General features: G+C 39.6%; 1 protein-coding gene across 1 annotated transcript; it reads right to left on the bottom strand.

Annotated features, from left to right (window-relative positions):
- Window positions 1–1,305: 1,305 nt before the first annotated feature.
- mad2l1 (MAD2 mitotic arrest deficient-like 1 (yeast)) lies at window positions 1,306–9,982 on the bottom strand. Its single transcript, XM_052136723.1, has 5 exons — window positions 9,816–9,982; window positions 8,411–8,557; window positions 5,112–5,232; window positions 4,864–4,967; window positions 1,306–1,602 (listed from the first exon to the last, which is right to left on the bottom strand). Exons 1-5 carry the CDS (start codon window positions 9,877–9,879, stop codon window positions 1,430–1,432), a joined length of 609 nt encoding a protein of 202 aa, XP_051992683.1. The 5' UTR covers window positions 9,880–9,982; the 3' UTR covers window positions 1,306–1,429.
- Window positions 9,983–11,621: the final 1,639 nt, after the last annotated feature.

Below are 11,621 nucleotides of genomic sequence, written 5' to 3' on the forward strand. Positions count from 1 at the left end.
CATTAGTATTGTGGTGTTTATAAATGATATGAACTTGTTTTCTTTGCATTATTCACGGCATCTTTATTATTTTGACCGTTTGTCATTTTCTGCAAATAAATGCACTAAATGACAATATTTTTATTTGGAATTTGGGAGAAATATTGTCAGTAATTTATAGAATAAAACTAACATTTTTAATTTTACTCAAACACACACCTATAAATAGTTAATCCAGAGAAACTGATCATTTTTTCAAGCACAGTATTGTTTGTGTCTTGTGGCTATACAGCAGAAACAGTGTTTTAACGTTTACGGATTGGCCCCCATTCACTTCCATTGTATGGGCCTTAATGTAACCCAGATTTTTGCTTTTTAGGAAAAGGAGGGACATGTTGAAAATGTTTTTAGTGGTAATGAACATTATGCCACAAATGCTGTCGATTGAGCTTAACTTGTATTGAACCCGGAATATTCCTTAAAGTTCAATCTTTCTGCTGGAAGATACAATCCCTGAAATGTAATTAAGGCTATTAGTTGGCCTCTATAGGTGCAACATAGTGATGCACACAATAACAAGTAACAGGAATTACACATATATATATATAAAATATTTATTTACCATGACCGGAGCACTTTGAACAATCAGCATCCACCACTAGAACAATCACTTTTAAATCTAGCAATTAAAATGTTCCTCGGTTTTCCGCAATTTCTTTTCTCGAGATAAAAAGGCAACGCTGCTTTTCCGCCTCTTCTCACAATAATGAGCGCAGCAGGTTTTTCTCTTGTGTCTTTCAGCTGAGCCATCAGTGATGGAAACTCCACTTTGATGTCATAAAAATGACAGATTCAAAGCAAATGTGCCACCCTGCTTCACATGAAAAACATTTACATCCTTTAGGCGGCCACAGACTTTCAGAACTAGGATGAGACATTAATCTCCGCTACTCGTGGCAGTCGTCTACACTTACCAGTACAGCTTTTAATTAAAGTGACACTGCTTTACAAAGCAAATAAGTTTGAGTACGCTACGCTGAAAGTTTAAGTTAATTTTGAATACAGGATGTTACACAACTTAGTTTCCAAAACATTACACGTACTTGAATGATGTGCAAAAAAAAAAAGTGTAATACTTTGTAAATGCTCCTTTTGTCTTCCACTGAAAAAACAAACAAAAAACATTTGCATGGGTTTGGAACAACATGAAGGAGAGTAAATAATTACCTTTAGTCAACCATTTCTTTAAAAGATGTTGAAACCTTCCCCTAGATTTTTCACCACAAAATATAAAATATGGTTTAATGAACGAATACAATCTTTGGAAACAAGGCATTTATTTTCTGGTTTGGAAAAACATTTAAAATTTCAACATAAGAAAGAAGCTTTATATAGATATATACAAAAGATAGAAACGAAAAACACAGCCACAGAAAAACAAAAAGAGCAATTACATGAAGTTTGTCTTCTTGTAGGCCACCATACTGTTCACCTTGTGAATGGAAGTAGTGAAGGACCGCAAGCGGACCTCTTCTGATTGGTCGATGAGTTGAGGACCAGACTCCTCCCACTGCTCCGGCACCGCCAGGTCTTTGTCCGTGTAGATCAGAAGGTCGAAGGCGCCTGTGTTGTTAGGAACAAAAGATAGTAAAATAATTTAAAATACGGTACCAATCACGTATCAATAATTTATCAACGACATAGAGTTTACACACTGTTTGACCAATGAATGTCCCTCAATATTGCAATTGCAATCATTAATTATGATGAACAGAATTTATTTAAAATACTTTTGTTTTGTGGAGCACCTGCATGTTATATTGTTCATGTAAGGTACACGTCTAAAACAAGCAGAGGTCTGTGTTCATGAAAAACGAGAGAGCGAGCAACACAACACTAGGTTATAGTGATGTCAAAAGCACTGGTACTTTGGTACAAAGTCAGTACTAAAGTAAAACATGTCACGATAACGGTGTTGCTGCAGCACTGGTAGTACTGTACCGAGCACAGACTTCATCCCATACCAGCACGCTGTCTGACGGACTGCTTTCAAATGCTCACAAATTGTGTCATATTTGGGGAAAGTAGTAATGCACAGTTAAAACGACACATGCTTATGTGATTATTAAACCATGAAAGACTAAAATCTTAGTGTGCATGAGCTCTGTGTGAAACCGGCTGCTCATCAGTCCAAACTCCACAGAAACATTCACGCTGTGTGTTATATTAGATGGCAGAGCACGCAGCACATGCAAACTATACATTTATATAATTCAAATCACAGTATTTGCGCTTTAATGATTACACAAGCCCATGTAACAAAATGCTTATTATAGCTGCATTACATACTTCATATTCCAATCACAATTTACCATCTATACAATGTAAATGACATGCAGGAGGAGACGCTGGCTTACGCCCGTTTCACACATACTCCGTTTGCAGTGTGTATTTTTTTCCGTACCCATGTTAACAGGTTAGAGCTTTCAAACCGCACGCGGATGCAGTCCGTCGATCCGTTCCAGATGAGGAGCAAATGCGCCTCATTCTTCTCCTTATTAGCAACAGATATAGCGCGATAGATTTTAATCTGCCAACAACTCAAACTACATGTAAAACAAAGAATTCACAATGATTAAAATTAATTTTCATACTGTTTCAATGTCTTAAACAATGTCAAAGTTAACGTTTGGATTTAAAATCAAAATTACTTACACATTTTTGATTTTGTGGCACACAGAAACTGCGGATCAGTAGCGTGTGAAAGCACTATAGCGCGTGCTGCTCCTGTACCGTATCATGCACCGCACTGCATACGGAGTATGTGTGAAACGGGCGTTACTCCAATTACTCTCGAGATGATAAACAAACATATTTTCAATTGCACAAAGAATCACAAATGTTTTCCTTCGTGCAAAATAAGAGCTTTTATTGGAGAGCTTTAACATAATGTGAGTGTGAAGAATTTAGGACAGAAATACAGTATATGTTATTAATATTGCATAATGTAATATTATTGGAGGTTTTGTCTGGGTTTCATAAATGTTTTTTTAATGAAAAAAATCAATATTTTTTAAAGCCTTAAAAGTAATCATATAGCCCTATTTTATCATTTCAAGTTAAATCTAAATAAATGACTAAAGGTGTAGGCCTATCAGAATTAAGCATACGGCCACCTCATAATAATCGCAACTATGAAAAATTATTGCCAAATTTCATAATCGTGTCAACACTAGCTGCAATGGGGTCTGAGATCTTAAGGAGCTGTGGTGTGAACAACAAGGGGTCTGAGACCACATTCATGTGAAGAGGGCCAAAAAAAGAAGTGGGTCCTCTTTTAAGTCCACTTACATTGTGAAGACCAAAAGCACTGAGGCCATTTGCAGCTGGTTCCCCCTTTCTGGTTTACTTCAACCGAACTGGATTTGATCACTTAAAACGTACTACATGTGAATCCACCCTTAGATTCAGACTTCAGACCGATTTGTGAAACTGTTTGACTGATTCACTAAAAAGGACCATCTTCAAAAGAACCATTTGAATCACTTTACAATCGTTATATCTTGTGGACACATTCAGTAGGTCAATATCTGGCTTATGAAATATTCCCGAGCACAGCAAAACTTGACTCATTCTAGAAATATCACTACAAAGATGACCATTCCAGACCCGCGAAAACTTTCAAAATCCTTGATATTTCCAGGAATGAAAAACATGAATGCAATAAATCAAGCCTACGACTCTTAAGTAAATTACGCAATAAGGAATGTTCTTACCACCGGAGCAATTCAAGCTTGATAATATTACTTTGACTTTACAATATTTAGTAAAAACCCTATTTTAACTTTAGAGCCACTTTTTGTACCGTCTAATGGTGCGTTCACGTACAACATGAAGATCATTTTCACATCACATTGCTCGTGCGAGTTGACCACTTGATTATAAATGTGTTTAAACTGGAGTACGCGCTAGTAACGTGAACCCGCGAGAATTCCCCTTCATTGCAGAAATGACAGGAGGAGGGGCTTCTACGACTATGGGTTCATAGTAAAGTACAACCAATAGCTGGAATCAAGTAGACGCGCATATTTTCTAGACCTTACCAGGTAGTCCAACTTCCTCGCTCACTTTCCTCCAAAGCGATGTGTTTTTTGTCCGGTCTCTGAACATGTATGACGTTGCGTCATACAATTCCGGGTGCCCACACACCGCTACAACAATTTTTTAAATATTCATTTTTCCAGATTTCTTCTGCTACTACGTCAGTGACATCCGGATACATTATTATTGGCTTTCGCGACAACACGTCATACAGGGTTTTCGCTCGAGTTGAAAAAATTTAACTTGTGCGAATGAAGCGATTTCACGCGTTCAAATCGCGCCATTCGCGTCTATTCACATCTTTGCATTGACTTTGTATGTAATCGCGCTGAACAAAATGCTTGCTTCGCATTGTATGTGAACGCACCAAAAGTGCATTTGTCACCATCTATGTATATGATGCAATTTATTTGAATCTGAATTACATTTTTATATTTACAACTATTTTAAGCATTATAAACTAAATTATTTTAGTTTAGAGACTTTTCTCAGTTAATATTGATATGTGATTACTTAATCAGCACATCACGCATATCATTTGATTAATCATTTTATTTGATCGACAGCCCTGGTTTTGTTTTAATAAGCATTAGTTTTTGGGATGCTTTCCAAATCAACCATATCATAGAAATCAACCCAGAACACAGAGCGACAGATTAATTGGCAATAAAATCCCAATGTATGGTACGGTTTTGAATAGTCCAATTACCAAGAACCAGAGAGTTATCTTGCAGCTATGGCCGTGTATGGAAACGATACTTGAACAATCACAGATGTACTTACATGCAGTCTCCAACAAAGGCAAGAAGGTGACTGTGGCAGTGATCTGCCTGATAACGGAACGGATTTCCTCTTGAATGGCTTTTATGGACTTCTCCCTGGGGACGCTGGAATAAGCATAAACAATTTTAACACCCTTATATTAATATTGGTCAAGAAAGTTGATTCAAATTAAAATAACACCTTGTCCTTTTATAAGTGGATGTGGATAAATCTGAAGAAAATGTAATCCATCTATTTCAACCACTTGCCTGCTCTCCTTTGCCGTCTTGTCGCAATCTATGTCAAACTGCCATCGTTCGAGCACCTCATTCGTCTCCAGGCATGTGATGACCACAACCAGCTTCTGCACAGTGCATTCAAACAACCATTCTGCAGAGAAAACATCCAATGTGACCAACTGCAAAGTAAAACTACACATACACCTATAAGACATGTTTTTCTCTATACAAGTCAATGGGGTCCAAAATGTTCAAGCACCAAAAATCTCTAAAAGGCAGCAAAAATGGTTTAATCCACATATTCTTCAGAAATACGTTCGCTTTGGGTGAAAAACATATGAAAATGGAAGTCCTTCTTCACTATAAATCTTAAGAACACACAGTGCAGGATTCAGGACAGTGACTATTTGATGCTGTGTGCGGTTGCCAGGTCCTCAATCCCCTTCTCATTATACATCAAGACGACATTGCATTTCTATTTTCTAGAGTTTACCATCAACCTTCAGGAGACCACTGTACATTTTTAAAAGGATCCCATATTCTCACAACTATCATTTTAACCCGTGTTTGCATTTTTTAAATAGCCCAACTGGTCAGGAAAACCTCGAACCTGGCAACACTGTTGCTGGTTTGTGTGCGGCGTTCTGCACGTGCGTGAAGCAACTTCTCTCATGAACACACCTAGGACAGAGAAGATGTCAAGATTTATAGTGAAAAAGTAGTTATATTTTGGTCTGTTTCTTATCCAAAGTGGTCGCATTGCTTCAGAAGACATGGATTAAACCACAAGTCGTATGGATTAATTTTATACTGCCTTTATGTGCTATTTGGAGCTTGAAAGTTTTGTCTTACATTGAATTGACAAAAGCATCACAAACATCTTTCAAAATGTTTTTATTTTGAGTTTTGCAGTAGAAAGATTGTAATACATATCTGTGTTAAAAATGAGGGTGAGTAAATATTGAGAGAACTATTCTATTTGGGTGACCTGGGTAGCTCAGGGAGTATTGATTCAGACTACCACACCTGGAGTCGCGAGTTCAAATCCAGGACGTGCTGAGTGAAACCAGCCAGGTCTCCTAAGCAACCAAATTGGGCCGGTTGCTAGGAAGGGTAGGAGTGGTGGTGTAGTGGTCTAAGCACATGACTGGTAATCAGAAGGACACTGGTTCGAGCCCCACAGCCACCACCATTGTGGTGGATAAAAGCATCTGCCAAATGCATAAATGTAAATGCACAGTGAGTCACGTGATAAGATGCGCAGAATGACGGTCTCAGAAGTGGAGGCAACCGAGACTTGTCGTCCGTCACCCGGATTGAGGTGAGTAACCGCGCCACCACCAGGACCTTCTAAGAAGTGGGAATTGGGCATTCCAAAATTGGGGAAGAAAAAAAAGCAGGGGTGTAAAGTACTTGAGTAATTATACTTCATTACTAAAGTATTATTTGGGGGGATTTGTACTTTACTCGAGTGCAGTTTAAACTGAATACTTGTACTTTTACTTCATTACATTTTCAAAGAACAAAAGAAACGTTTTTAAACTCCTTACAATTTTAGTTTACCTTGAAATGTACTCGTTACATTTTTGCAGATCATTTTCTTCCATCTCATCTTAAACTGGGCTTCAGTGCAATTTGATTGGTATGTTTGTATTAGGTTATATAAAATGTAACTGGCCATAACATGGTCATTGGCCAAGCAGCAACATCACGTCTTGCCACAACGCACAGCTCCTTGACCTCTGCCTGATACAAATCATAATCACTGGCAGAAGATGATGGATAAACATGACTCAACCGCGAGCACAGTACAAGCTCAATCACCCGAGCAAGAGCACCCGTAGCCCAACTAGGGCTGGGCGATTTGTCAATAAGTCATGTCTCTTTTAATCCTCTTTCTGTTCTTTGCAGTCAGATGTTGATCAAAACCAACAACAACAAAAATGTATTTAATTCTAAACCACACATATCACAGATAAAGCCATTCGTGTTTTCTTAAAGAGACAGTACCGGTTTTTAGCATGTGCCTAGTACAAATTATGCAATTAAACAAACATGTAACAAAATATAATATGCAATATAGTATCATATATATTTGATTTGTTAAGTTGTAAAAAGTGACAAATTATGAAAAACTATAGAAGTATAATTAACAGCATCAGCTGGAAGAGAATAAAGGACAATATAACTGAAATATACCCATATGAATCTATATCAAAATCGAATAAAATCAAGAGCTTTTGAATCTGAACCGATTCGGGATATCTGTATCAATAACAGCCCCAGGCTGGACAATTTAATTTGGTACTTTTTTTACTTTCACTCAAGTATGTTTCAGGCTAGATACGTGGACTTTTAATTGAGTAAAAAAAAATGTCTTCGTATCCATACTTTCACTTAAGTATAATTGGAGTACCTTTTGCACCCCTGCCAAAAAATAGGAATGCATCTGTGTGACGAGGAGGAGAGCGGGCCGGGTCTTAAGGACACATGACCGACTCTGGATTGGGCAAATCAGCCAGGAGGGGGATAAAGACGAGCTGGAGGAACCAGTTTGAGAGACAGAGACGCACGCGGCTGCGTTGCATGCGTGTCTGTTTTTGTTGATGTCGAGTTTTATCATTAAACTTTACGTTGACTGTTTAGCTGGTTCCCATCTCCTCCTTGCCCATGGGAGCGAGTCCTTGCCACTGCCATCCCAGTGAGAGCAGCCGTGGCCGTCTGCCTGGGGACGGAGGGGTTGCTGCCGGCCGACAAAAGCCAAAGGAACCGCTGCCATCCGCCGATGAAGGGGAGGAGCGTTTCCATCCACCAGGGGCCGGAAGATTCGCTGCCATCCGCCGGGGGAGGAACAAGCTGGTGTCCGCCAGAGGAGCGGTTGAGGACCGGGCGCCAGCGAGCAAGTTCTCTCTCTGCTGTTCCGCCTAACTCTTTCCCTCCCCTTGTCTCTCCCAAAGCTCCAAAAGGCAGGGAAGACCTGCCGGCAGGAACAGCGGCACAGGAAGGGAGGGGAGTGTGTCTTGCCGGAGGTTTCCCCAGCCTGATTCGGGCGATGGAGCAGTGTGACATGGAGGAGTGCGGGGGCCGTGAGGACACACAGCCGGCCCTGGATCAGGCTAATCAGCCGGAAGTGGGATAAAGATGAGCTGGAGGGGCCAGCTCGAGGGAGACACACGCAGCCGCATTTGCATGTGTGTCTGCGTTTGTTTAGGTTTGTTTTATGTTGAGTTTGATCATTAAACTTTACGTTGACTGTTTAGCCGGTACAAGCCTCATCTTTGCCCATCCCTTACCCCATTACAATCTGTAAGAGTGTCTTTGTAATGAACCTTTGAGTTGTGAGATGACATTGGTGAGGTAGTTCTTCAGCTTGGTGTCTGTGGTCAGCTGAAGGCTCATGTCATACTGCGTGACTCTGGTGAAGGTCTCTGCTGGGTAGATTCCTCGCTGGTACAAGATACTGTTGATACCAAATGCTACCAGAAGACAACAAACACATGAATACATTTGATTATAGAAGGTAAGTGGTGATATACAAGAAAAATGTAAATCGCCAAAAGCAAGAGAAGATGTGAAAGAGAGGATTTATAGAACAAGAGGACTTAACCCTTTTGCGACCATCGGGACACTTTTGTCTTTTCGATAATTTTGGCCGTGTTAATGCCAATGGCATAAATTTGGCAAAAGGTTTGTATTTTTTGGGAAATTTTGATATTTCAAGCTCAGTTCTTATAATTCACAGTGTACACAAAACAGTAACACACGGGACCTTAAGGACAAAAATGTCCCCATTGAAACAGCAATATTTGACCCCAGTGCCATTAAAGCATAAAATCAAGAATTCTATTACATTACGGAGCCCTGACTTTAAAATGTACATTATTTATATTTTCCACCAGATGGCGCCATTTTTACATGTTTAGCATATGGAGCAAATACAATCTTTTCCCCTATTTTCTGATTGCTGTATTATAGAGCGCTGCAGGCCAATTGAATGAATGATGCAGCTAAAAATTTGTGGGTGTGTTGGTATGGATGTCAGACTGTGTTTTGTGTGTGTGTATATTGAGAAATTTGTGTGTGTGTGTAAACAAACAACTGTGTCATTATGTAAACAAACAGGCATTTAAAGGGTTAAAATCCTGAAAATGAATGAATATTTGGAAATTATGATCAGGACTGTTGTTGGTAAAAAAAATAAAAAAAATCCTCTATGGACATCGGAGTAATTTTTTGTTGTAATTATGGGTTAAATATTGATCTATTTCGCACCCACACCCATCATGTCTCTTCTGAAGACATGGATTAAACCACTGGAGTCTTTTGTGCTGCCTTTATGTTCTTTTTGGAGCTACAAAAGGTCTGATCACCATTCACTTGCATTGTATGGACCTTAAGATTTTCTTCTAAAGTCATTGTCTGTGTTCAGCAGATGAAAGAAAGTTATACACATCTGGAACGGCATGAGGGTGAGTAATCGATTAGATAATGTTCATTTTTGTGTGAACTATTCCATTAACTGCAGAAAATAAATCAACCAGCTTTGAATCTTTGCAGTGAATGTGCATCAGTTAAACGCCTCATGAATCCACATCATTTTACTACACAGAAATAAAGAGAGAAAAAGCACAAATGACACGTGCTGCGTGTGCAATAGACATTTCGTATTCACAACAGCCACTAACGACGCCATGAAAGAAATCAAACGACTCCACGGCATATTTAATTACTTACAGAAGAATTCAGCAACAAGTTCCGCGCTCCCCTTCAGTGTGATCCCCTTCAATGTCTTGGACATCTTGAATTAGGTTGAATTTAGGTAGTTTATGCTTGAACAACGTTTCGCTTCTTCTTGCTTCTCTCTGCCGCCAATCAGTTTGAATTCAGACGCTGCGTCTGACGTGGTGCATACGTCATTATGACGAGACCGGAACTGAACTTCATGGGCAGAGCCCTTCTACAACTTTTAACGCTCTGCCTGCGGAACATTGGCGAGGACACTAGAGGCCGTTCTTTTTGAAAGGATCTCAAAAAAGAGGAGTTGTTTCAACGTGCTGAATAAACTGCTTTTGTGAGGAAACAGCTCATCACTGAATGTATTGACCACCTGTCTGCTAATACTCAATAATTGTTACACTAAACAATCCTTTTAGAGTTAGAGCCGAGTGTGGAGTTTGCCACGATAAAATTGCTGCGAGGAAGACGTGGACAATTTTGCGACAGGGATGGGTCAGTTTACGGCTCTACCCATTCATTTGTCTGGTATCCGCAAACGGTGACTTACTGTCGTAACTTGCTAGTGACTGTTACGCTCTCTGTCTCCATATTTAAACGCTAAGAGTATTTCTGCCATAGCTTCCAAATTCAGATTTTAGGTGTTTGTGCTTAAAAAAAATAAATTAGGGTGACCATATGTCCTCTTTTTCGGACCTTAAAAAAGCGTCTGTGATGTGCATCTAATAGTGTGCGCGCGCTGCATATTTGCATTTGTTTTAACCCCTCTTTGTAAGTCCCGCCTTCTCGCACACCAATTGGTCGATTTATAAGAGGCTTGCAGCAACTATTGGCCAAATTCCTGCCTGTTAATCTCTCCGCAAGCGCGTGAAGTGTTGTTGTGTTCGGCATCAAACAGTTGCTTAACAGTAGCAGCAAATGACAGCTGACTGGAAACAATGCCCAAACGAAAGTGCAAATTTACAGAAGATTTGCTCAAAAATTCCCATGCTCTCGTCCAAGTCGAGATTCGTGGGAAGCAGAATGTATGACATGTAAAGATGACACTTATGTGTGAGAAGCTAATGAAGGTGCAAGTGATTTAGAAGCACACATTAACTCTGTGAAGCATAAGTGTCAGCAAAAGGTGAAAGTTCATCAGGTAAATTAATGGACTACTTTTTGCGACCAGGTAAAATGATCACATTGCTTAATTTTCCATGGCCATTCAAAATAATAGTAGTAAATGAAGGTACACTCATGGCATCAAATATTTTATGTTAGTGTATGGACATTCAAAAGAGTGTTGGAAATTTGTATTTATTTATAGATATATATATATATCTATATGTTATGCTATGTTATGTTACTTTTTTCAAGATCCTTGTTATTCTAGCGGTCAGCTTGTCCTGATACGCAGGTGACCTTTCACCCCACACTTCCTGTAGCACTTGCCCAGGGCTGGATTGGTAATCTGACATACCGGACATTTTCTCGGTGGGCCGACGCACTTTGGGGCCGATCAGAGGATTTCTGTCCATCGGGAGAACTGGGCCGGCCGCGTAACGGGCCTAATGGACTGCGATAAACTGAAATGAGACACAGCGTCATGCAGAATGGCCCACAAAATGGTGCCACAATATGCCGAATTGAGCAGCGATATGCAGAAAACTTCTTTGTCTTTGAAGACTGTAGTTACACCTTTGTATGAAATCTGCAGTTTATTTGCAATTTCAAGCATTGCATCGCCTTCATTCCTCACAACAATGATTGACTGATGAGTGTCTAGTGAAAGCTGTTTTTTTTTGACATTTTTGACCCAATATT

This window comes from Xyrauchen texanus, chromosome 1, assembly GCF_025860055.1.
Source record: "Xyrauchen texanus isolate HMW12.3.18 chromosome 1, RBS_HiC_50CHRs, whole genome shotgun sequence".
Lineage (NCBI taxonomy): Eukaryota > Metazoa > Chordata > Actinopteri > Cypriniformes > Catostomidae > Xyrauchen > Xyrauchen texanus.